At 40.9% G+C, this 27,784-nt stretch overlaps 1 protein-coding gene across 5 annotated transcripts in view; it reads right to left on the bottom strand.

Annotated features, from left to right (window-relative positions):
- The window catches only part of TMEM181 (transmembrane protein 181), a 100,304-nt gene that overhangs the window by 3,802 nt on the left and 68,718 nt on the right, over positions 1–27,784 (bottom strand). For all 5 annotated transcript variants that reach the window (XM_044000872.1, XM_044000873.1, XM_044000876.1 and 2 more), the window contains 11 exons: positions 26,121–26,240; positions 22,745–22,825; positions 14,555–14,654; positions 13,573–13,703; positions 12,994–13,085; positions 11,283–11,340; positions 7,275–7,377; positions 6,620–6,671; positions 1,906–1,988; positions 469–558; positions 245–311 (listed from right to left, as the gene is read on the bottom strand). In XM_044000872.1, coding sequence (XP_043856807.1) covers positions 245–311; positions 469–558; positions 1,906–1,988; positions 6,620–6,671; positions 7,275–7,377; positions 11,283–11,340; positions 12,994–13,085; positions 13,573–13,703; positions 14,555–14,654; positions 22,745–22,825; positions 26,121–26,240 — 977 coding nt within the window. The remainder of the gene's footprint in view (positions 1–244; positions 312–468; positions 559–1,905; positions 1,989–6,619; positions 6,672–7,274; positions 7,378–11,282; positions 11,341–12,993; positions 13,086–13,572; positions 13,704–14,554; positions 14,655–22,744; positions 22,826–26,120; positions 26,241–27,784) is intronic.

Here is a 27,784-nt window from a genome sequence, read left to right as displayed (position 1 = left end):
CAACTCCACATATTCCTGGGAGAGCTTGTGCCAGTACCCAGGGAATAAAAACAGACTGCCCACCTTGTTTCTTGGGAAAATAGCCACTTTTAAGCCTACAGCCTGAAATGTGGAAAAACTGTGGACAGCAATGGAATCACATTACTCAGCCTTGCTGGCTTGAGAACATTTGAGAGTGTTTGCAAAACAATGGAGAGAGAAAAATGGCCCAATGCTGTTATTTCACAAGAGAAAAATACCTTACCCATAAATCACATCATCATCAGAGTCATTAAGCATGGAAAAGGCTGGATTATCTTTCAACTGGGACTCTGGAAAAAATGAACAAAAACTTCTGTTTAAACAGAAAAGCTTCTCTTCACTGGCCTAATGAAATAACCAGGTGCTTCATGAATACGTGGCTGCCTCAGCTTCTGCTGACTCCGAAGCAGCTACTTGGCCAAGAACCTAGGAACTGAGGTCACTTACCATACAGTGCATTCTTAGATGGTGAATAGACAAAGGCTAAAGTGTAGAGATAAAAGTTCAGCAGGCCATAGAAAGATAAGAATTCCGCTGGTGAGATCAGTCAAGGTTAGTAGTATGCAGTTCGAGGGGCACTATAGTATTTCCATGAATTTTCTCCTTCCACACTATGAGGCTCTCTCCGAGCTGCTCCTCTTAGTGAAGTGCTCAGCATTAGCTAGTACCATCCGAAGGTCTTAAAAACCCAGTCACTGATCTGGTAATTAACTCATCTTTTCAAAGGATGGGGTCAGAGCACTGCAATCATCTAAGGTCATGCTAAATAACAGCTTATCCAATAGTCTCTCATCAGGCATGGTAACCTATCCTCACAATAAGATAACACAATGCAGTGCTGCTTTCCACCTTTAACCAAACAACAGGGCACCGATAAGGCAAAGTCACACATGGTACAAGGTGAGTTCATGAACATGCTGGTCCATTCAGCCCTTTATGTGCGATAAACAATTCTAGGAAAGATAAGCCCTGAATTAAATAGCCCCTGAATACTTTCCTGTGGAAATAAACAATAAAGATACAACCCCTCATAAACATTACTAGTTGAGAGATTAACAAGTTATCTTGGAATCTATCACCAATTGCTTTGACAGCTTTAAATTGCGTTATTAAGCCTTGAGAGTTAGGAAGGTGTTCTGGACAGAGAATTGTCCAGGAGGCAGGACCCTCAGTGCAAGTCCTGCCCCTGACATGTCCTGACTGTGTGATTTTGGGCAACTTTCCAAGGCTCTAAGTTGCATAGAAGGTGCTAACCTGCATTGGTAAAAGTTCTCTTGTCTGGAAGTTGCCTAAACCAATGAAATCATAGGTTTGGTTCCTATCCTTAACACTTTCATTAGAAAGTTAGATTTATACTGCTAATGATGGCCACAACTGTAAAAATTCCTTCATCTAAATAATAAAGGGAAAATATAGAGCCTTCAGGATTGTTGTTATTATTCAGTCATTTCAGTTATGTCCAACTCTTCATAACCCCATTTGGGATTTTCTTGGCAAAGATCCTGGAGTGGTTTGCCAGTTTCTTCTCCAGATCATTTTACAGATGAGGAAATGGAGATAAACAAGGTTAAATGACTTGCCCAGGGTCACACAGCTAGTTAGTGTCCAAGGCCAGATTTAAACTCAGGTCTTCCTGACTCCAAGCCTGGTGCTCTCTATTCACTGAACCACCTAGCTGACCCTCAGGATACCATCCAGCAAAGAAATCAGAAACTACTCAAATGAGTCCGTATCAGTACTATTTATGTACCCCCATTAGCCCAGATCATCCAGAATTGATTTTATTTCAAACACTTTTTTTCTTATCCTCACAAATATAAGCTGCAGAACACTGGAATAAGGACAGAGTCCTAAAGACTTAAGGACTTTCAATTAAAAGGATATAATTCTGGTAGCGATTTGACAGCTGAGCTACAAAGTTGTCCTGTAACACTTGTGATCCAAACCGTAGATAAAGTATAACGATGCTGCAAGAGAAGAAGGAAAACCGGGCAAGGAAACATGTAGAGAATTGGGAGCAGAAGCTTTTACATCTGCAGCTTTGGTGTGCATTTTGTCAGTCTATTTTAACACAGGACCTTCTCCTCTCTCCTCCACGACATATTTCTCTCTCTGCTGTCATGCTTTCCTCTCCCCTCCCCACACAGAGCATCTACTTCTCTCTCAGAGGATGACCTTGCTTCCTACTTTATTAAAATGGAGGCCAACAGTCTCGATCTCCTAAGAAGACACTGCAAACTCTGTCTTTACCAGGCCTTTTCTTTTTTTTTTTTTTTTGTGGGGCAATAAGGGCTACAACACTTGCCCAGGGTCACATAGTTAGTAAGTGTCAAGTGTCTGAGGTCAAATTTGAACTCAGGTCCTCCTGAATCCAGGGCTGGTTCTTTATCCACTGTGCCACCTAGCTGCTCCCCCCTCTCAGGCCTTTTCTCCTTCATATCCTCCACTGGAAGATGGGGTGGCTCTCTTCACTGGCCAACACTAATCCCTCACTTATGCCCAGCATTCTACCCACTCTTGTCTCTTTCAAAATTGACCCATTTATTGGCTCTCTTACATCTTTCAATTTCTTTTTCTACTAGCTCCTTTCCTACTAACTACAAACATTTTTAGGTCTCTCTAATACATAACCTTTCCTTAACCCTGCTACTCCCTTCTTCTAGTATCTTATTTCCCCTTTACTGCCACCTTTCTCATTCTTCAACCTCTCGAAATCTGGCTTTCGATCCCATTACTCTACTAAAACGGCTCTTTCAAAGGTCATCAATGATCTCTTAGTTACAAGATTCTATGATCCTTACTCAGTTTTCTTCCAATGCTATAAACCAATGACCACCCCGCCTTTTGCATATTCTCTAGAAATGTGTTTATGGCTCTCTTCTCATCTTCCTCTATGTTCTCTCTTCATATGATTTTATATACCCCCATGGTTTCATTCATCACTTCTTTGCAGATGAATTTAGAGATATCTAAGCTTTAATATCTCCCCTGACCTGCAGGCCCACCTCACCAGCTGCCCACTGGATATGTCTACCTGTATATTCTACCAACACCTCAACCTTCAATATCTGAAATGGAATTCATCTTCTTTCCCTCAAAACTTAACCTTCTCAACTTTCCTATTGCTGTTGATAGCCACTGATTATGCTAAAAACAAACAGATCAAAAAAAAATCCTCAACTATCTTTTGGTTTTTTGCCTTTCCTCCTCTCCTACAATCAATCACAAAATTTCAGAGTTAGAAGGGACCTTTGATGCCCTTCTAGTTCAACTCATACCCCAAAAAGAATTCCTATGATAACATGATAGTCAGCCTCTGCTTGAGAGGGAAAGCCTCCTCCTATGGTACTAGGCGGCTACCTCCTAAGGCTGCTCACTCCACTTTTGACTAGCTCTATCAGTAGCCAAGCCAGGCCAATTCTACCTCCATGATATCTTTTGCACGTATCATCCCCCTCCACCATGGTGCCACTAATCTAACTCAAGGTCTCTCAACTTCTCATTTGGATTATCATATTAAGAATAGTCCTGGGGCAGCTAGGTGGCGCAGTGGATAGAGCACTGGCCCTGGATTCAGGAGTACCCGAGTTCAAATCCAGCCTCAGACACTTGACACTCACTAGCTGTGTGACCTTGGGCAAGTCACTTAACCCTCATTGGCCAACCAAAAAAAAAAAGAATAGTCCTAGGGGGCAGCTACGTGGCGCAGTGGATAGAGCACCAGCCCTAGAGTCAGGAGGACCTGAGTTCAAAGCTGGCCTCAGACGCTTAACACTTACTAGCTGTGTGACCCTGGGCAAGTCACTTAACCCCCAATTGCCTCAGTTAAAAAAAAAAAAAAAAGAATAGTCCTAGTCCAACAGACCTAGTGCCTGGTCTCTCTGCCTCCAGTCTCTTCCTCTTCAACATACTTTTATGTGGTTGCCACTAAAATCCTTCTATCGCTTAGATGACTTGTCACTTTCCTCTTCAAAAACCTTCATCAACCCTCTACTCTCTCTAGAAAAAAACTGCATAATTCTCAGCCTAATCCTTAACATTTTTCAAAATTCAGTTCCCAATGACCTTTTTAGCCTGCAGTGTGTTCCTCTGAACAATCCATGTTCTAGCCACACTGGATTTCTAGCTGTTCCCCAATCTTTTCCTATACTTCCCTATCTCTAGGCATTCGTGTCCATCACCTCCAATGATTAGAATGTACTCTACACATCTGCCTATTGAAATACTTCTCTTCTTTCATGGCCTAGCCCAGGTACAACTTCCTCCCAACCTCCCAACCTCCCAACCTCAAGCTGAAAGTGACTTCTCCAGAGCTCTTGCCTAGGTTTCTCTTTTAATCTTTGTCATATTCTACCTGGTAATCATGTTTATTTGGGTCCATGACACATTGCCCATCAGACAGTAAGCCCTGGGGGTCAGAAGAAACTCTATTTCTAGTGTCTTGTCCATAGTAGGCATTTAGTAAATGGTTGTAAATGATAAACATACACAAGATTCCCACTCCACTAGTATCTTCAGCATGCAGCAGAGGTAACCTAAGCAGAGTACAAGTTCTATTCTAGCTAGAAAATGTTTGCATATAAGCCCAGGAACAGATAGATGCTGAGCATACTGCCTGAGGACCAGGTAGTATAAGCTCAGAGAGGCTTGTTAGGCATTAGGTGATAATATCTTTGGTCACAATAACATGAAGAGGTCCAAATTTATGGAGATGAAAGGAATACCCACAATAGGGAAATCATGTATCTTTCAAGGTATCATCATTTTCTTTTTTTGTTTGTTTGTTTTAGTGAGGCAATTGGGGTTAAGTGACTTGCCCAGGGTCACACAGCTAGTAAGTGTTAAGTGACTGAGGCCGGATTTGAACTCAGGTCCTCCTGACTCCAGGGCCAGTGCTCTATCTACTGCACCACCTAGCTTCCCTCAAGGTATCATCAAAGTACATGTCTGTGCATCATGTGCATGTGTGACACAGAACTCCGATGTGTCTTTTTTCTGATTCCAATTGTTTAATAATTTGTAGAATTCCTTAATGTATCCTAACCACAATGACATTTTTTCTGTTATACAATAGATTCCAAATGCCCTTGAGGCAAACAAATATATAGAAGCAAGGATTCTTCTAAGGTCTTGCCATGAAACCAGAATGAAGCATGTAAAACAACTGAGCTCTTTTTCTCTTTTTTCCACATTGTCCATATTTGATAGGCACCAAACCACAGTCCAATAAAATAGGTCTTGGATTTGTATCACAAGTGACTTCATAATTAGCTGACTTAGTTCTTCACTGATGGTGATAATCTGTTTCAAATTCTGTTTTGTGGGAAAAGTTGACTCTTTTCTACTCCAGTGTTCCCTAAAGAGCAGAGAGAGATACTGTGCAATAGTTTACCCTCCAAAATATTACATATGATAATATGTATCAAAAATACCACAAAGGGCAATTTTCAGGTTAAAAATCTCTATCTTGTTCCAAAACTTCCCCAATCTTTGTCTAAGATTCATCCCAGCATAGCATTTATAATTTCTGTTGACATCTTTCAAGCTCCAAACTGTCTGCTGCCACATCAGTTTAGTCAAAACCACATATATCCATAGAAAGGTATATTAAAACACTAGGTCCCATGTTCCCATATGGATGTTTTTAAAAACAATGGCTTTTACCCTTAAAGGCCAAGGGAATAAGAAGTGATTATCCACTTCCTTTGAATCCTAGCTACCAGAAAATTATACTGTTTTTTCCTTTGATGAAGAAAAAACTACTGGTAAGAAAACAAGCCAATATCTGGAATTGATTTTCAAAAGTAATTTTCAGGGACAATATACTTATCCCTCTAAAGTACCATATTTTAGAAAGACAGCATGATCTAGTGATAGTGCGTGGAGCTTTGACACATACTGGCTGTGTGACCCTGGGTATGTCACCAAAGTTCTCAGTGCCCAAGACAAATCTCTAAAAGGATAAATTAAACAGCAAGTGCCCATATACTTTGAGGGAGGGCAATTCCTTACTGGGAGATCTCTATGCTGATGAAACCACAGTTCTGCCCTTCCCATTCCCCCACCCCCACCCCAATATACCATATAGTGATAACTAATGTTCAGCATGAACAAGCAGATGAAAAACCGATTATTAAGTGCTTCCCAAATGCCAAACACTGTGGTAAGTGTTGAAGATACAAAAAGAAATCATCAAAACTACAAAGCTCTGAAGAGCCAGGATTGTTCGATGTATTTTACTGGGATGGCATCCTCTAAAAAAATCAACTCTTGAAATATTTAATGAATGAAAAAAACATTCCATCTCACGACTATTGAGGATGGCAGGGAGATGAATGTCCTTGGTTTTGCCAGATGGATGGCAGCAGGCGATGGCTTCCTCTCTCCACCACCCACCTGTCTGGCACCTGGCATTCCTCCTACCTGGCATGAGGGACTTGGAAGTCCATCAGCACACACTGACATTCTATCCAGCAGATGGATAAGACACCATTTAGCCCTAAAGACTGGGCTGGAACTTTTATGCTGAAACTCATTATTCAAAAGGAGAAAAACACAAATTTTGATATTTTTGTTTCTGGATAAAAGGTTTCCTTACCTAATAACAAGTACTACGAAAGTCAATGCAGTCAAGAATTTTAACCTGAGATCTGAAAATGACAAATCAAAAATGACAATTTAAGACAATCTTAGCAGTAAATGTTCCCCCACCCCAGAACTTTTTCAAGGCAATCTCTTGTAATTTGGGCTTCAAACATGCCCCTTCATCTGAAGTCTAGGAAGAATGTTACTCAGGAATAACAGCTCAACTTTACCCTGCACTTTAAGGTTTACAAAGGTAAAACATCAGCTGTGTCTGAAAAGGGTTTTCGGTGAGACCATGATTTTTGGTAAGGCAAATACTTAAGTGAAGGGAACCTTGGCTGGCTTAAGAGCAGCAGAAGTTTGGAGATAGCCCCAACACCATCTCAGCACTGTGCTGCAGCAGGAGCCCAAAAAGGCCAGTCCAGGCTTCCTCAAGCCAGAAGGGCTTCCTCTGGCCTGCTCCTGTGCTTCGTAATTGGCGCTATCTAGAACTCTGAGGGCTCCCCTAGAAGCTATGGTAGTCTGGCCCATGGGTCTTGCTCATGGTAAGGTTAGGATCACTCGTAGAGGCCCCAGGAAAACCCTGCATCCATCTGGGCAACCATTAACTCCACCAGGCACCAATTTTAGGTGGTAACCAATTTGAGTTTAGGAGAAGTGTCACTTACCAACATAAGGCATATGACGAAGTTCTGAGCATGCCCTCACGATCAAGAACAAAAGGTATAAAATATACATGCCAGCTACCACCAGGAAAAAAACCTTCATTCCCTAGAAGCAAACAAGAAAGAAGCGTTATTTAAACGCATCAACCTCAGGTGATTCTCCTTCTGAGGCTGTCCCTAGCAACAGGAGGGTAATTATACTTTCTCAGAACAGGGTCACACAATTACCAAATCTTATGATGCTCGGAAGGGAGGGCAGGATAATAGATTTGGGGACCTCTGAAGTCAGTCAGTCCAATCTCTTCATTTTATGAATACCCAGACACTTTCAATGACTGCCCAAGGTCACACAGTTCTATGCAGCAGAGCCAGGAACAGAACCCATACCTCATGACTTCCTGTTCATTACAATATAAATAGCATTAGAATGTCCAAGGGCAAACTGCAAAACATAATGACCCTATGTTGGTGTGCTGCCTGAGTTTCCCACGTGGCAAATCATGTCATACTTCCCTCTTTGCCAAGTGAGCAGAGCAACCAAAAGGTATGCTCACAGACGTTGGGCATTTTGTACATCATTAGCATCCTTAGGAAAAGCAGACATGAAATGAGTGAGATGCTTTATAGGGAAGAGACAAAGTATTGCTTAGATCATGCAGGCCAAGAAGCCAGAGATCTCTAGATTTAATGAGTAATAGATGAAAGAATCCCAGAAATTGAGAACCTTGCAGACTAACAGAGATGCTTGGATTTCAAACAATACTAGAACAGCAGTAAAAAGATAGAGCAGACAAAGGAGAAGAATCAGACAAGCTCCTACTTCTGAGCTTCCAGTTTCCCTCCCTTGTCTCACTGGGCTCACTCCCTAATGCTCAACCCCTCTGTCTCCACTCACACTCACTGCTCACACACTTCCAACCACTCTGCAGTGAGTGTCTTTCCTCATACCATTTATCTCTCTCTCTCCAAAGCAAGCAGTGCGTCACATGCACAACAAATTATGCTGGTGATGACTGACAGCTGCTGAGGATGCTCAAGTGCAGCTGAATGCTAGGATGCTAATAGTCTAGACCAGACCAAGGGGGAGACCAAACCCTGGGGCCCCAAGCAACCTAATGGCCTATTCTTAGGGGAAAGAGGTCTTTTCTAGGGCACCACAATGTGCAGGCTCCTTGTTGATAGAGACAGAATGGTCTAGAACACAGAAGATCTACCATCTTGCCTTCAGCCAGAAGCCTGAAACTCTGGGAGCCAGACCCTCACATTGTGGCATAGCAGAAAGAACACTTGACTTGTTAAAAGAAATTTGAACTGGAATCTCAAATCCTTATGAAATCTGTGACTAGAGGCAAAGTATTTCACATCTTTCTGAACCTCAATTTCCTCATCTGTAAAATGGGGATAGTTAACTTACCTCATGGAAGACTGGGATGATCAAATGAGATACTGTATCTAATGCACACTGCAAACCTTAAGACATTACAAAAACACTGGATATTATCATTATGATTTCTACTACAGCTACTTCATCTGGTGAGGGGGAAAGGAAGTGATTGGTCGTGTCGCAAGGGAACAATCTAAAGGCTTTATCACATCTGATCCTCACAGCAACCCTGGAAGGCTGGTCCTGTTGTAACCCCCATTTTACACTTGAGAAAACTGAGGCAGGTAGAGGTTAAATGACTTGTTCAGCATCACACAGCTAGTTAGTGTCTGAGGCTGGATTGGAACTCAGGTCTTCCTGATCCAGGCTCAGTTACCCTTGTCAAAGGCTTCAGAAGCAAGGACTTTCATCACCAGGAAACTTTGGCTTGGTCTCTCAAGGGATCATTCAGTGACTCTGGGGGCCCCCTAGTGGCTTATTTTTCCATTGAAGCCTAAGTGGCAAGAATATTAAAGTTTCAACTAACTCTTAAAAGTTTGTAAAGTGTTTTCTTTAGAATCACCTCCTTGAGAAAGGTGATACATACACACACGTGTGCATATATGTCTGTGCATACACACATAGATACATAATATATATGTGTTAGTATCCCCATTTTTGCAGATTGTCAAAATGAGTATCAGAGAAGTTGAATTCAAGTCTCTTGACTCAGTCCAACCTTCTTTCTACTAATCAATCGAAGAGCACACTCTATACAATATAAAGCAAACTTCTCTCCTCAAGAGTATGAGTTCTGCTAGCCAAAGACCTCATCTGACCTATTACTGGGCTAAAGTCCTGGTACAGGAGGGCTCACACTGAGTCTTCAAATAAACTCATCTGTCAATGGAAGAAAGACTCCACAGATCTTTCCATCACAGAATCTCCAAGCAGAAGAGGCTCAGTCACCATCTAGTCTGATTCCTATCTGAACAAAACCCTCTTCTGCAACACCCCAGACCAGTAGTCAGCCAGCTTTTGCTGGAAGACCTCCAGAGAGGAAGAACACACTCCCTTCAGAGGCAGCACATTCCACTTGTAAAGAGCTCAGCTTGTTAGGAAGACTTTTTTTTCTTTTATCCAGCCCTCTGAGTCCAATCAGGACCAATCTAATCTCCTTCCCCTTGAGAGTCCTTCAGCTACTTGACCCCATTTATCATGTTCTCTCCATATCTCCTATACTCCAGGCAAAACAGCCCCAATTCCTTCAATCACTCTTCATTTGGCATCAACTCAAGACTCTGGACACCTTCATCTCAATGTGCTCTGGCTTATCACCATCCTTCCAAAAACACTGCACCCAGGGCCAAATGCAGTATGCTAGGTGTGCTGCGATCCCAGCAGAGTACTGCAGCACTATCATGGATGCTCTCTGCCTTTCTTAACACACGCTAAGATCACATTAGAGTGTTTGGCTAAACTGACTTATACTGACTTTGTAGTTCACTAAAAACACCTTTTCAGATGACCTGATTTCTTTCCCCATCTTGTAGTTAGGAAGTTTCAGTTTGTTTTTTAAACCAAAAGTAAGACTTTACATTTATTCCTATTAAACTTCATCTTATTAGACCAGGCCCAACATTTGGGCCTATTAGGATCTTTCTGGAGTCTCTGTTCTCCAGTGTATTAGCTGTCCCTCTTAACATTTCTTCTCTGGCCCCAAGCTTAGTCATTAAAATTATGATCAGTCAGTTGACAAGCATTTATTAAATGCTTACTATGTGCCAGGCACTAGGCTAAGTATTGGGAGTACAAAGAAAGGCATAATCCAGTCCCTCAAGGAGCTCACAGTCTAATGGGGAAAACAATACATACATACATAACTCTGTACATACAAGGCATGTACAGAGTAGATGAGGGAATTGTACTAGCAGTAGGACCCAAGACAGAACGTGGGATTGGAGCCGAGTCCTAACATAACCCAGGGAAGCAGGAAGAGGGGTTACAGAGGGAGAACATTCCAGGAATGGGGGACAGTGAAAAGGCAGAGTCCAGAGATAGAATGCTTGGTGCAAGTAGACCAATGTGGCTAAATTGGTGAGCATGTGAAGGGGATTTCCTTGTAACCCAGGAACAAATACAAAGCCCTCTGTTTAGCATTTAAAGCCCTTCACAACCTGGTTACAAGGAATTCACTGGAGCTAACTGTGAGGGGGTTAGGGAGATGACATGGTCGGTCCTGTGCTTCAGGAAAATCACTTTGGCAGTAAAAAGAAAGAAATGAGTGTCAGAAACCTGGCTAGCAACAGACAACATGAAGGAAAAATCACCAAATCACCTTTCCAACTAAACAACTGATTCAATGAACAATAAAACAAAACTTTGTTTTAAGTTGGCTATGACAGAGTAAGAATATGCACATTTTTTTTTCCTGGCAGATCAGGAGTGACCTATCAAGAATTCTGGGAAATGAAAAGAAAAGCCCAGGTGGAGGACAACATTTCTTGCATTTTTTCAGGAAGTTTCCTATTTCAAAACTTTCTTTAACCCATATAGATATTAATCGATCCCATTTCAGAAGCCTGATTTAAATATAATACAATTCTGAACATTACTTTATAAACTCTGATTTTATAAACTACACTCACCTGAAAATTTCCTGTGTCAACTCTATACTGGTACATTGGATCATGTAATTCATTTACCCTAAAAGAAAATCAATGATCAGACATTAATATGTAGCTTTACCCTAGATTATTCATTTTTAATAACTATCTGATTTTGACTGACTAGTATGATAAAAAAGGAAAATTATAAATGTTGGAGGGGATGTGGGCTATTTGTACAAAAAATATTTATAGTAGCTCTTTTTGTGGCAGCTAAGAACTGGAAATCAAGAGGATGTTCATCAACTGGGAATGGCCAAACAAGCTGTGGTACATGACTGTGATGGAATGTTATTATAATATAAAAAATTATTTCAGAAAAACCTGAAAAGACATACATGAATTGATGCAAAGTGAAGTGAGCAAAACCAGGAGAATGCTGTACACAGTAACAGCAATATTGTACAATGAAGAACTGTGAATGACTTAGATCTTCTCAGCAATAACTATCCAAGACAATCTCAAAGGACTCATGATGAAGCACCTGATCTGCCTCCAGAGGAAGAACTGATACTGCGTGAATACAGACTGAAGCATGCTATTTTTCTCTCTCTTTCTTTCTCTCTAGCTTTCTTAATTGAATTTTCTTGTACAAAATGGCTAATATGTTGTATACGATTGCTTACCATCTCAGGGAAGGAGGAAAGAAAGGAGGAAGGGAGGAACAGAATTTGAAACTCAAAACTTAAAAAAAAAACCCAAACAAATGTTAAAAAATTATATAAACATGTAATTGGGGAAAAACCAAAATATTATATTTTTTAATTATCTGATTTTTTAAAAAAATGAACACTATCAACAAATTTAAAACTTTTTTAAATCCCAAATTTTCCAGAAATCCTAAACCTTATGCCTTATATTTTTAAAAAAAAAAAGTAATTTTGTTAACGCAAGATAAGTTCATACAATTACATAAATATTAAATGGGTTCCCTGCAGTCAATGGCAGAATATGGTTTCAGTGAGAAATGCAGCATTCTCTCTTACTAAAGTTTCCAATTTAAAGACTGTTTCATCTGCAAGTCCTATATTTGACAATTCTTCCACAAAGATGTGTTCAGCTATACAGCAGGACTGAAGGATAAAAGACCGTAAAGAAAAATTACTAAAAACCAGAGTAAAGGTCTAGAATAATTGGCTAACAATAATGATCTTTTATAGACAAATAAGAACTAAAGGGAGTAAATAGTGAAAATGAGTTTAGAACTCTGTAACAACACTTGCTATGACATCGGATTGGATACAACACTGGCCAAAGCATGCTATCCTGAGTATCTATACTGCCCAAGCTATAAAAAAGAACTCCACGGCTGTACTATGTTTATGTAAGGGCATAAATACTAATAAAGAAACACCCACAGTAATCTGACTGAAAGAAGAACAAGACAAAGCCCAAAACATGAGTGACTGACATGGGACCAGTTTCACATGTTTTCTAAAATAAAGCATTTTGCCTTGTCTTATATCAGAGACCCAAAATGAAACTGTTCTTCTCCATCTCTGCCTACCACTGCCTCACGTGTGCCTTCAGTTCTAAGAATAAAACAGTCATTTGGATCAGGTATAAAATGTATTCCAGCAGATTCCTTTTAGATGACCTAGCAACATACAGAGGCTACAGATCTTTATGATGGCTGTCTTCCTTTCTCAAGGACATTTGGGTATTGCATTTAGCATTAGATCAAATTACTTACGTTTGCCATATTCCTAATGTGACAGAAGCCAACCATAGTAGTCCAACAATGAAGAATTTAGGAAAATAGAATGTTAAACATTTTCTTTCTCCCTATTGAGACAAAAAGAAGAGAAATTCTTATTAATAATATTAATTCTAGCAAAGACTTGCCTTTAGGTAATTTTAGATTATCATGATTTAACATTCATCTTGTTTTTACAATGCGTTAAATAGAACACTGAAAATTGTCCCTATAGACGTACTTGTCCTTGAAAAGCCATGATAGGGGCAGCTAGGTGGCTCAGTGGATAGAGCATCGGCCCTGGACTCAGGAGTACCTGAGTTCAAATCCAGCCTCAGCCACTACACTTACTAGCTGTGTGACCCTGGGCAAGTCACTTAACCCCCATTGCCCCGCAAAAAAATTAAATAAATAAAATTAAAAAAAAAAAAAAAGGCAAAAAGAAAAGCCATGATAGCCCAGAGCAGGAGGGGGGAAAAAGCCAATGCTGAAATGCTACCTGTTTAGCAGTAGGAAATAAATGAATGGCTGACTTTTTGCAGCTTCCTGCAGGATGGCTGACTGTCCTCTGCTCACCTGTACCCGGATCCCATGATACACACAGAGCCAGAAGAGTAACAATGCACAGAGGAACACAGACTGGAAGAGGTCATCCAGCATGCCAGGAAACCAACTGTTTACCAGGAAGGAGAGGGGGAAGAACGGATCTGGAAGACAACATTAAAACACATCATTACAAAAGGGCCAATAATAACTCACATTTATAAAGTGCTTTACAAAGCACTTTCTTCATAACAACTCAGAGATAAAGCAGGCAATGATAAGTGTTGTTATCCTCATTTTAGAAATTATGAAACTGAGGCATGGAGAAGTAACTTGCCCAAGGCCACATGACTCCATGTTCAGAGCCCTTTCTACTAAACCATGTTGCTTTTTCTGATCATTATTTTTTTTCTCTTTTTTTTTCTTCTCTCTCATCATTATTAAGAAGGTAGGCAAAGGATGGGGACAATTCACCACCTCCTCCACCCCCACACCCCCACCCCCTGCTGATCCAAAAGGCTCTGATTTTTTTCTAAAAACCTGAAAGCCAATTAACAGATTGTTCTAGCAATAATCACTGAGTGCCGTATGCTGTCACCATTGGATCCTCACTGCAGGCATGGGAATCCAGAATGCAGTCAGCACCAGGAGCATAGACATTTTGGAGCAGGTAATGAGCAGACAGCAGCATTTGGCTACCTTCAGCAAAAATTCCTAGAACTGCTGTGTCTGTAGCGCTTCCAAATTTTAACTACCAAAAATGTCACTCATTTGTTAAGGATAATAACTACGAGGTACATGTCGGGCTAAACATGAACCACTAAGAGGCAACGCATCAGGGATTCAGGCTGGGTAACCATACGATGAGCATATCTTATTGCTGAGCCTATGAACTGGTCCTAAAAGGAAGGAGATTGAATGGCCTCTAAGGGCCCTTCCAGTGCTAGATTTTAGGAAGGTACGTTCGATGAGATTTGCTGAAGTCAGTCATAGAAATGGGGGGGGGGGTACCTACCATTATAGAGCAGTAGCAGGGGCAACAATATGGACATCCACTTTTGTTCAATCCCCCAGTCTCTCATGGAGAATTTCCAGAGGGAATGTGCAAACAGGCACTGCAAAGCAGACCAACAGCCCAGGTTAACTGCTGAAAACAGCCACATCTCTGCTCAAATCTTATCAGTCACGGTGCTTACTACAGCCGTCATTCTCTTCTGAGAAGCACGTGCCCTATTATTGTTCTAGTCTCCTGAATCAATCAATGGTCTGAGTGTCAGGCTAAGACCTTGCTGAGTTTGGTTCTGGGATAAATGAAGTACTGTCATCCCTAGAGTACAATGGAGATAAGATGGTGAAATTATTGCTAATGGGACCCCTTAACATGACAGGACACAAATGGCTATCATAAGGACACAGAAAGAACCTGAAATATAACAAACATAAATCACTTGGAACAAAATAATCAACCCTCACCATCTCCCTCCTGAGGCAGGCTGATAGCATTATTCCTGATTCAGAGATGTAACAAGCAAAGAAAGAACGGATATTTACTCAAAAGCCCAGATGCTAAATGGCAGGGCCAGGATTACATGATATTTCTCAGTTAATTGAGACACCTTGCCTTTCAAGAGAGCCATCGGCAGGGCTCCCTAAGCAGGTCTCATGAAGAAGAAATATCAGGGCTCCTGCAGGAAAGCCTAAGATAAACAGACCTAGAACCTACCTCACTTTAGGGGGTTTCAAAATGCCTCCTTCAGAAAATCTCCAAATGCTCAGAGCACTTGGAAACACACCTAGTGTGAGAGAGAGAGAGAGACAGAGACAGAGACAGAGAGACAGAGACAGAGACAGCTAGCAAGCAAGCAAGAGCACTTGAGGAAACACTAGGTCTGACTGCAGAGCTCTTCCAGAAGGCTCTGCAATACACTAATTGCATCAAGGCCCTGTACAATGTCATTAGCAAATCAGACTACCTGAAGGATTTCACCATCCATAGGGAATCCCTCTTCTACTTGGATTCTGCACTGAGCCTCTCCCATCATGGTGGTGAATGTCTTTGGCAAGCATACATCTATCTACCTATTTATTGCTCATCTGAGGTTTGTTATCAGAGTGATGTTGAATAGGGTTCTTTCTGGAGTTGTATCTTCCAAGAAATCTTCAATGATCTTTATGTACAAGATACTTTGCTGTTAAAGAGCCTATAATCATAACATATAACAAGTACATTGGGACCTTACATTCCTCTCCATTTGGGGGTTAATTGTGCAATGGTAACAACACGGTCCCCTGTTGAATATTGCTTGTTCCCTATCGATATCCTTAGTGAAGAGGTTTCTGGTTGGTGTAAGCAACTCTCTTGGATTTTGCATAGATGGAAGAGTAAGCATAGCAGCTGCCAGTTACAGTCTTCTTTAGTCACCCATTTTTCTGCCTATATTAATAAGGTCTCAGCTTATCTTTCCACCTCTGAGACTGCACACATCAGCCCCTCGATGCCCTCACAACTGTGCTGCCTCCAGCACTGATCTTCTCTCACTCTATTTGATCCAGCTCAGCCGTTTCCCCCATCTTTGTTCTCTGCAATGCCAGTTCTCTCCCTTCTATACTAATACGTGTCACGCTGGGATATCAGGGTCCAAATGTGGCCGTTCCATGGTCTTTGATGGGGAAAACAGTTTGTCATAATGACTTTTGCAAATCTTTTCCTTCTGTCTGAAGTCCTTCCATTTTCATCCTTGAGTTCCCTTGGGATAATCTTACTTAGCTGGATATCTAGCTGAGCTTTCTTTAAACTCTAGGGCTTTACTCTGCTTTATGAGACAGTACTGCTCATAATCATCTATTTCCCTCCTTCAAAAGCTTTTACCAAAAAAGTTTATATTCTATCCCAGTGATGCCTTTAGCATCCATCTTTCTCAGTTTGGCAAGGACTAAAGTACTTTCTGAGATTTTTTGTTCTCCTTGTGGCAATTAATTTACATTTTTCTACTTTAAAACTGAAACTAAGCTAAAGCTAAGTTAGGGACAAGAGGAAGACGGAAGGATGTGATAAGGTCAATGGAACAGTGGAGTGAAAACAGAATTAATTTAATTCTTACTTCATTTCTATTTACTAAGCAAAATTATCTTTGAACTGGAAAGGACTGAATGAAAATGGTTAAAAGAAAACTGAAACCCAAGAGAAGGGGGTGTGAGGGCCAAAATTTGATATACAGAGCATATTAGGGTGACTCGCCTTAATACTGGGGTCCCAGAAATATGAGGGACTCTTTTAGGTTTAATTTCCCCTTTGAACTTCCCTTTTATATATTTATTTATTTATTTTTAATTTTTGTGGGGCAATGAGGGTTAAGTGACTTGCCCAAGGTCACACAGGTAGAGAACTTTCCTTTTTATATATTCCTCCCAGGCTAATAAGAAAAGGAGCCTCTGAGCTTTAGTTCATAAAGGATCAGGTTTTATTGCTTGGGAATCAATTAGACCACAAAGGTGAAACCAATTAGGGAAATAAGGAAGTAGAAAGACAGATGGACAGTCCTAACTCTAAGCTTAGCCTATGTGATCCCAGAGATTAAGCTAGTTCAAAGGAATTTAGGGTTTTCCTTCATAAAACTCACCAATCCTGAACTGCCCAACGGGCCAAGAACCAGCACGCCCAAGACCAAGCACGAAACACCCCACCACTGAGCCAAGTGCTATCAGACTGCCTTCCAGGCCGAAAGAGCCAAACCTTTTAAACGCCCACCCACCAGAAGTTGCCTCCCTTCCGGTGGAGTTTTCCTCCCTCAAAAGCTGCTCAGTAGCATGTGCAATCTCAGGGTGAGCCAGGTGTGGCCCCTTCCAAATAATTCAGCTAAAACTTGATATTAATCTTTACTACAAATAATTTTTATCACAGGGGGAGACAGAAAGAGAGCACCTAACTGCCCTCAATGAGTTCAAGTCACCAGGCCTGGACAAGCCACATGCCAGAGTACTAAAAGAACAGTAGGACATGACTATCGAGTCTCCATCTGGTGGGCTTCAAGCTCAATAACAGTCAACAATGTAAGAAAGCAGCTCCCCCCAAAGCTAATGAAATCTCAAGCAGCATTAACAGAAGCATGCTGCTGGTCTATACCCAGGGAATCCCAAGATACTATGCCTTTACTGGACTCCATATAGGATCCCACAGGAGCACAGGACCACATTTAATCCAGCCTCTTTACTTGAGAGTTGAGGAAACAGACCCAGAGAGGGGAATGGACTTACTTAAAGTCCTACAGCAAGTCAGAAGTAGAGCTTGAGCCTGGGAGCTAGGTCTCCAATGACCAACCCACTAAACTACGCAGCCTCTCTAGGGTAGATACTGTATAAAATCATTGTCTTTCCGCCTAAGTGTTTAAAATGCAATTTTAAGTTAATACATAAAAATATGGTTATGTAACTTTTAAAGAGTAGCTTTGGGTTAAGAAGAGACCTTTGTATTCTTAGTTTAAAATTTTTTGTGATAGGGAGGGAGGTGAGGGAGGGAGAAAAATTGGAAATTGGAAATCTTATCTAATGTTGAAAACTAAAATAAATAAATACAATTTTTAAAAAAATGTATGATAGTTAGCTAAACTGTATGACTTACATTTAGAAACACTAAAGCTAATGTATTCGTTGGCCATGAGCTTCATTAATGGAAGTATAATATCTGCAGGTAGGGAGTGACAGTCCTAAAACTACGTCTCCATATACACATTAGAACTAGAGGAGACTTCAGAAAGCTAGTCCATTCTCCTCACATAGGTAAGGAAATCCACAGTTTAAAAAATGTTCAAAAATCTTAGCCACAAAACAGCATCAAGATGATATATTTAATGGAACTGAAAACCCAAAGACTATGAGGACAAGGGTTTATGTTTTGTTCTGCTTTTTAAAATGGTTTCTAATGATTTCCACTGGGCCAATAAGAATAAATGATGATGTCCACCAGAAACAAAACAAAATCCAATTTTCAGTGGATTCTCATTTTCTACAATATAACTTCTACCTCATTCTACCTGCCTTTCAAGTACCCTCATGTATGGCAGCATGATTTTCAGTCCATTTATCATCCTCCTCAGCCTTATCTGGACAGCAAGGAATGGCAGACTCAGCTATAAAACCAGTCAGGACACCTGGCTTTGAAGCCTGCTTCATACACTTAGTAGTTATATGATCATGGAAAGTCACTTACTTTCTCAGAGCCTCAGTTTCTCTGTCTATGAAATGAAGTTAATAAGAACCCTTCTATCTGCCTCACAGCCCTGTTGAAGGAACTTTTGAAACCACAAAGTGTTATAAGAGCCTAGGCATTATGATGTTCTGGCTAGTGGATGTCCTCTCCAAAACATACTACCCATTACTCCCAATAATGGTCTGACTGGGACACTGGGGGATGGACACTGAGCATCTACTAATATAGCCCAATCAGAGACACCTGCACAGGCCTTGTTTTATAGCTTAGTCACAAGTATAGAAGGCCAAAGTGATCATTTCTGACCAAGGAGGCATCGGGGCAATGTTGCATTCTCTAGAATTGCTCTTACAACAAGCCTTAGAAGTGAGTTCACCAGAAGCTTGGTCTCTCTTGCACATATTCTCAACTCCCAAACAACTGCCACCAAATGAGTTCTATGATAAGGGGATATCTAACATGACAGTCCTATAACATACTCACACAGCACATTTAGGTGCTTTCCAACTCAAGTCTATGGCCACAGATTTAGAATGAGAAGGAACATTAGAGATCACAGAATCATAGAACCATAGATTTAAAGATGAAAGGCACCCATGAGGTCATTGAAAGTGACAAGCCCTGGGGCAGCTAGATGGCGCAGTGGATAGAGCACTGGCCCTGGAGTCAGGAGTACCTGGGTTCAAATCTGGCCTCGGACACTTGACACTTACTAGCTGTGTGACCCTGGGAAGTCACTTAACCTTAATTGCCTCACACAGAAACAAAAACAAAAGCAAAAACAAAAAAAAAAGAGAGAGAGAGAGAGAGAGAGAGAGAGAGAGAGAGAGAAAGCGACAAGCCCTGAACCACACAACTAATAAGTATCACAGGCAGGATTTGAACACAGGTCTTCCTGACTCCCAGTCTAGCACTCTAGTCATTATACCACACAGCCCCTCTCCAAGACCCCATAACACCAGGGCAAAAAAGTGAAATAGAATTGAAGCCCAGGGGCTCAGATTCCCAATCCAGTATTCTCTGAACTGCATCATGTTGCCCACTCATCAAGAAATTTATGAATTTCCCATGTCTACCAGGCAACAAGCTTCCCTTTAGTGGCACCTAGGGTAGGCACATTCACTATCACTGGATGTGTCTAGGGAATGATCCCATCATATATCAGGGGAAAAACACAATAAAGACTGAAAGTCTTCAATCGCAACCCCTTACAATGTTACTGTGTCAGGGAATATCATTCTATTAGAAGGAACATATCCCTTTCCATTAGTTGTGTGTTTACTTCAAAGAATAGGTCATTATGTTCACCTGTTATGTCCAAGTTCGGATACTTTTCCTAGAAATGGTTTGTGTTCCCTACATGTTTTCTGACTTAGGAAACAAATCTGGCAAAGACTCTGCAATGCAAGCTTTCTAGAACCCCTACTCAATGGTTCATTTGCCACAGCAAGCCAAGGAGAGAGCTTCTGGTTTGGGAGCTCTTGCCAGCTTTGCCAAACAGAAAGCCAAGATGTGTTGGATCCAGATTTGAAGCAAGTTCATCTTAAGTACACTATGTTTCCTTTGTGGCAGGTGAGATTATCCATTACTGAGTATAAGAAGAATAAACACCCCCCTCAAAATTTAGCATTAAAAGTCTAGTTATAAAACAACTGGAGGGTGGGGCTCTTCACCTCTTTTTGTGTCATGGACCCTGGCAGTTTGGTGAAGCCTAAGAAGCTGCCCTCAGAATAATGTTTTAAAATACATAAAATAAAATCCACAGGATTACAAAGGAAACTAATTATACTGAAATGACATATCTCATATTTTAAAAACTATTGCATAGAATACAGATTAAGAATCCTTCCTAAAGGAAAACAGTTTATGACCAAACAAGAGATAGAGTATATTATAAAATGCAAAATGGATGATTTTGATTATATTAAATTAAAAAATTTTTGTACAAACAGAAGCAATGCATCCAAAATTAGAAGGGAGGCAGAAAGCTGGGAAACAATTTTTGTGGCCAGTACTTCTGATAAAGGCCTCATCTCTAAAATGTATAGGGAACTAAATCAAATTTATAAGAATCCAAGTCATTCCCCAATTGAAAAATGGTCAAAGGATATGAACAGGCAGTTTTCTGATGAAGAAACCAAAGCTATCTATTCCCATATGAAAAAATGCTCTAAATCTCTAATGATTAGAGAGATGCAAATTAAAACAACTCTGAGGTACCACCCGACACCTGTCAGATTGGCTAAAATGACAAAAAAGGAAAATAATAAATGTTGGAGAAGCTGTGGGAAAATTGGAACACTAATTCATTGTTGGTGGAGCTGTGAACTGATCCAACCATTCTGGAGAGCAATTTGGAATTATGCCCAAAGGGCGATAAAGCTGTGCATACCCTTTGACCCAGCAATACCACTTTTAGGTCTTTTTCCCAAAGAAATCATGGAAAGGGGAAAGGGACCCACATGTACAAAAATATTTATAGCTGCTCTTTACGTGGTAGCAAGGAATTGGAAGTTGAGGGGGTGCCCATCAACTGGGGAATGGCTGGACAAGTCGTGGTATATGAATACAATGGAATACTACTGTGCTGTAAGAAATGATGAGCAGCTGATTTTTTTCTCTTATAACATGACTAATGAAGAAATAGGATTAATGTTATTATGTGTGTGTGTGTATATATATATGTATGCATGTGTGTATGTGTGTGTGTATATATATATATATATATATATAACCTATATCAGATTACCTGCTGTCTAGGGGCGGGGGGAGGGAGGGAGAAAAATCTGAAATTGTAAAGGTTGTATAAACAAAAGCTGAGAACTACCTTTACATATAACGGAAAAAAATAAAATACTTTATTAATAAAAAAAAAAAAAGAAATGATGAGCAGGAGGAGTTCAGAGAAACCTGGAGGGTCTTGCGTGAGCTGATGATGAGTAAGATGAGCAGAACCAGAAGAACATTGTACACAGTATCATCAACATTGAGTGTTGATCTACTGTGATGGACTATATTCTTCTCACCAATGCAATGGTACAGAAGAGAACTCATGATAGAAGAGGATCTCCAAATCCAAGGGAAAAAAAAAAAAGAACTGTGGAGTATAGATGCTGAATGAACCATACTATTTCTTTTGTTTTTGGTGCTGTTGTTTTTTTTTTTCTATTTTGAGGTTTCTCATCATTGCTCTGATTTTTTCTCTTATAACAGGACTAATGCAGAAATAGGATTAATGCTATTATGTGTATATATATGTGTGTGTGTATAGATGTATATGTATATGTATATGTATATGTATATAGATATAGATATAGATATATAGATATACAGATATAACCTATATCAGATTACCTGCTGTCTAGGGGAGAGGGGAGGGAGGGAGAAAAATCTGAAATTGTAAAGCTTGTATAAACAAGAGTTGAGAACTATCTTTACATGTAATGGAAAAAATAAAAATAAAAATACCTTATATGTTTAAAAAAAAAAAAGAATCCTTCCTAGAAGGGACAGAGGGAGAACATAGGGATGGGACTTATGATTTCACCGTTACAGAAAATTTCTGAATAAGGAAATTCCCTCCACCAATGCAGGCCAGCCCCCTTCCTACAACTTAAGTCTTAAAGAGATGTTAAATTAATGGCCTGGGGTCACCCAGATAATATATGTCATATGTGGGGCTTGGTCCAAGATCTTTCTGGCCAGCTCTCTATCCAGTATGCCATACTGCATCTCCTGGTAACGACAGTTGTATTAAACCATAATCCTTATTAAAAGATACCATGTTACTATTTGAGGGCACTCTTTTCCTTAATGAACTGCTGTTTGTTACTAGATATATTAAATATCTAATAACACATTACAAAATACTATTTAGTAGAAGATCCTAAAGAATTTACACCTTTTTAAGTTGTTCATTTTTTTAAAAAATCACTAATTATCCTAATTCTATCTTCATTTAAAAACTTCTCAAATATAGGCTGACAGACAAGTACTTACAGTGACCATGAATGTAAACACCACGAAGACAAATCGGAACCAAATTTCCACTTGAGAAAAGGATGGGTTGTAAGTCCTCCACTGTAAAGGGGGAAAAAGAGAGAGAAATCTTAACTGCCATAACTGAAAATAACTCAAAACTGGTATTTCACAGGAGCACAGATCTAGAACATGAAAGGTCATCTATTTTACAGGTCATTTAGGCCAACTCCCTTATTTTATAGATGAGGAAACTGAGGCCTAGAAGGTTTAAGCATTTTGTCTAAGATCACACAGCTCTCAGTGGCAGTGCTGGCAGTAAAACTCAGGTCCTCTGAGTATAAACTAAGCATTCTTTCCACTGCACTACCCTGACTTTGGCAGATCACCGCTCATGCGGATGTGGCATTATTTAAATTTCCATATACTAAGAGCACTTGTACGGTAAGTATTTCACCAGAAAATGGACTCTGCCTGCCCTTTAGAGAAGGCCAATAATTTCTTCCATTAATCAGTAAACATCGGCCAAGAGCCTCAGCATACCGGCACTTGGCACAACAGGACAACTTCTCGACACAGCTGCCCCACTTAGTAGCAATACCACAAAAACCTAGGGGGAAAACAGAGGCCCTTTGCTACAGCACAGATGCTAATATGAAGAAACCTCGATAAACATGAGCATTACTGGCTCTCTTCCCTTACACTATATGGACATTCTATAGAAATGGAATGCTACTGCACAATGCTCTGGCACCAGTGTGCAAGAGGCAGGACTGTGGCTGGTTCTGTCTGATCACCAAGTAGCTTTTTTTCCCCTTCCTTCCTTCCTCTCTGGGGGTAGGGGTAATGGTGGTGAATGGACCTATAATTTCACTGATATAGGAAACTCTCAGTTAGTATATGTTAACATACAAAGAGTGTCATTTAACCTGCAACTCATAGTCTTATGGAATAAGCTGGGGCACTAAAAGGTGAAGTGACCTATCCAGGGTGTGCCTGTGTGCTAGCTTGTGTGCCTGGGGTGAATTATTCCCCATGCCTTCCTAACTGTGAGGCCAGCACTCTAGTCCCATTGCAAAATCGCCTGTATTAATCACCAAATGTCTACCCCAACCACAGATGTCAACACCATGCATACAGTTGTAATAAGTTACCACCAGATGCATATGGAGTACGCAAACCCAAGGGTGGTAGCTCTCTTACTACAGTCATTTTGCCTTTAAGGATATCATTAATACTTAATAAATGACAGAAAGTGCTACCATTAACTACCATGGATTTTCTGTAAAGGTGCTTAGCATCACATTTTTTACTTTTTAAAAAAGGAGAATCAAAGTCTCCTACCCCCCAAAACAGGAGAAAAGCAAAGCCAAAATTTCCCTGTCTCAGGAGCAGGCAAGCATGTAAGGGTAAAACGTCCTGCTTCTCACAAAAATTTAAAAACAAATGAAGTCCTGCTTCTACATACTCAACTTTATGAGTAACAGTGCAGAAGCTATTTTCTCTCCAAATTCTCACTTAATGGAGAGATACAGAAAGGAAAAGGAAAGGGAGGGTGACGGTGGAAGGGGAAGGCAGGAGAAAAGTCAAGGAGCAGTGTTGTTGGTACTTGTCTTGGGGAACTGCACTTAATACACATTTTAAGAAATACCATGCATTCTTGGGTTTGTTATCTCTCCTTCCCCCTTTAACCCTGAACTTCGAGAACTTTTTTCCTCCATCTAACTTTATACCAATAAGTAGCTTCCTTTGTGATGGGAGATAACTAGACGGTCTGAACTGGCACCTCATCTGAGTGTTCATTTGTGCCCCAACCCTGGGTAGGTTGCAAGATGTAAGTGCAAGAACAGGTAGTTATCTGTGCTCACTTGGGCTGTGGGCATCAGAATTCATCATCACAACCCCATGGAATGCAAATTAGGTCCTCACTTAGCTGCCTGAAGTCAGAGGATGTTAGAAATGTAAGGGATTTATTTTACAGATGAACAAAGAGAGGCTCAAAGAGGTTAAATAATTTGCCAGGAGTCATACAATTCATTAATATCAAAGTCAGGACCAGAACTTGGAAACAGTCCTTTCTGTGCCAGAATACATTCTCCTCAAAATTTTTGAACTTCAAAGATTATTTTGGACATAATGAATATTTTCCCATGGAATATTTAGATTTCAGAAAGTCTGGGTTAAGCCCTGAGAGGTGTCAGTCACTTTGCTGGTTCCAGCTTCAAAGTCCCTTTGGGATTCATCAACTCCAGGAAAAGTCTTCACTTTACTCTTTGAGGGAAGAGAACCAGCTCATTTCCTTGTGGCTGAAGATCCCTTTTGAAATCAGCATTTTACTTCTCATTTTGAGCCATTCTCCGTCACGACAACCTCCAACACAACACCTTTTCGGTCTAATTGTATCCTTCTGGGATAAAGGAATCCCCAAGAAGGCTGACTGGAAAACACCTCCAGGAATAAATAAGCTAATTACTGCACACAGCTCTTCAGATGCTTTTATCCAACCTTCAGAGACTCTGCCCTGAAGAGGAAAGCCACCGAGGCCACAAGGGTAGTCAATTATGCTTCCCTCTAGAGCTGCTGTGACCCGCAGATCAAACTCCTAATTTCTTCATTCAGAGATTTCAACAGGGAAACACCATAATTTAAAGGGAAATAAACAGACCTCAAAGGAATATCTGGAAAAAACCCACCAGAACACATTATTCCTGGCTTCTGAACTCTATCACCAAGCCATTGCCTCATCCTGGAACTTCCCACAACACTGGGGCCTGCTCCCCCTGGAGCATCCAACCTCCACTTGGAAGGTCACTGTGTAAGGCCCAGCCCCTCCTCCCACTGCTGAGTGTTTCCATTTTGTGGAAGAACTGAAGCTGTCCTTCACTCCCCTCCTGGGCCCATTTCAGGCATTCAGACTTCATAGCCATGCTCTTTCTCAGGCTGAGCACCCTGGATACCTTCACTTACTTACACACACACACACACACACACACACACACACACACACACACACACGCCTCCCCCTTTCCGCTCCCTTTGGTGTGTGGTCTTGTCTCTCTTTTTGTCTGTATTCCTATCCCCAGCACTTACTACAGTGCCTGGCACACAGTAAGTGCTTAATAAACCTTTGTTTCCTTCCTCCTGAATTTATAATCCAACCCTTCCTACATGAAACTTCATGTCCAGGAACCAAAGCGTCCACTGCCAGTCCTGCCTCTTGACTGTCCTGTTTGCTTTGGTCTTTTTTACAGGACCTGAGAATTAGGCAGGAAAGTGCTCTTCCCCCTTGATACTTTCAGCTGGCCGGAATCAATCCAATTTAGACATTTCCATCCCACAAAAGGCCCCACGAGAAAGCAGAGGGAGGTGGGGATGTGTGATGCACTGGCGTACTTACTGTGAAGTTCACATCTTTGATGTGGCTGTTCAGAGCTTTCATGTCCTCAAATCCCACGATGACAGTATACTGAGTGTAATTCAGATACCCAAGGTGAGCCACAATGATCTCAGCACATTTCTGCAAGTAAAAACAGAAGTCCTGGCTACTTCAAGCTGCCACTTCCAAGGTCTACTTTATAGGCGAGGGGACTCATGAAGAGTCAAATTTCAAAGAGAAGGCAGAGGATCAGAACTGGACTGGTAGGAACATCAGTAAGGAAGAAAGAGACTGATATCCAGCTGCCAGAGAGGCAACAAGGTAGTGAAATGGACACAGCACTGTACGTTAAGGTCAGGAAGCCTAAGTTCAAATCCAGCATCAGACACTTATTCATTGTATGACCTTGGGCAAGTCATGTAACCTTGGTTTGCCTCAGTTTCCTCAATTGCAAAATGGTGGTAACACCACCACCTACCTCACAGAGTTGTTGTGAGGATCAAATGACATAATGTTTGTAAAATGCTTAGCACAGTGTCTGGCACAAAGTAAATGGTATTTAAATGCTTATTTCTTTCCCCTTTCCCTCCCCTTCCCCTATCCCCCCACCTTCCCCCCCCATCCTGCATGACTATTACGTCTCCTTAAGTCTAAATTTTGGAAGAAAGAACAAAAGAGTGGCTTTTCTTTTTTTTGCAGGGCAATGAGGGTTAAGTGATTTATTTGCTCAGGGTCACACAGCTAGTAAGTGTCAAGTGTCTGAGGTTGGATTTGAACTGAGGTCCTCCTGAATCCAGGGCCGGTGCTTCATCCACTTCAACACCTAGCTGCCCCCAAGTGGCTTTTTTTTAAAGTGCAAATTACAGTATGTATAGCTTCTTGAGACTCAGCCTCTCAAAATTATAAACAGTAGTACAGTTGTTGGTACTTGTCTTGGGGAACTGCACTTAATACACATTTTAAGAAATACCATGCATTCTTGGGTTTGTCATCTCTCTTTCCCCCTTTAACCTTGAACTTCGAGAACTTTTTTCCTCCATATAATTTTATACCAATAAGTAGCTTCCTTTGTGATGGAAGATAACTAGATGGTCTGAACTGGCACCTCACCTCAGTGTTCATTTGTGCCCCAACCCTGGGTAGGCTGCAAGATGAAAGTACAGTCAGGGTGGCTAGGTGGCGCAGTGGATAAAGCACCTGCCCTGGATTCAGGAGTTCCTGAGTTCAAATCCGGCCTCAGACACTTGACACTTACTAGCTGTGTGACCTTGGGCAAGTCACTTAACCCCCCCATTGCCCCACCAAAAAAAAAAAGGGGGGGGATTAGACTAGATGGTTTCTCTTGATTCTAGGATTAATATATCAACATGAAGGTGGGGAGTTTTTTGGTATAGACTTGTGATTTCATCAAGAACTCACAGTGAGGAAACTCCTACCAAGGTAAACCAGTAACCATTGTGGAACTTAAAATCGTAGAGAATTGCCTCGAGTATTGAGAAGCTAAGATTTTTTTTTAATCCAGGATCGTAGAGCTACCATGCATCAGAACCTAGTCTTGAACCTTCAGTCTTCAGGTCTTCTTGAATCCAAAATGCACTCTATCCACTACCCCATGCTGCCTCCATACATTTCATAAATTAATGCACTGGGGTGTAGAACTACTCAAAGTATAATAGTTAAACAAT

Source organism: Dromiciops gliroides, chromosome 4, assembly GCF_019393635.1.
Source record: "Dromiciops gliroides isolate mDroGli1 chromosome 4, mDroGli1.pri, whole genome shotgun sequence".
Taxonomy (NCBI): domain Eukaryota; kingdom Metazoa; phylum Chordata; class Mammalia; order Microbiotheria; family Microbiotheriidae; genus Dromiciops; species Dromiciops gliroides.
Note: the sequence above shows the minus strand (reverse complement) of the source record. Positions and strands in the feature narration are given on the sequence as shown.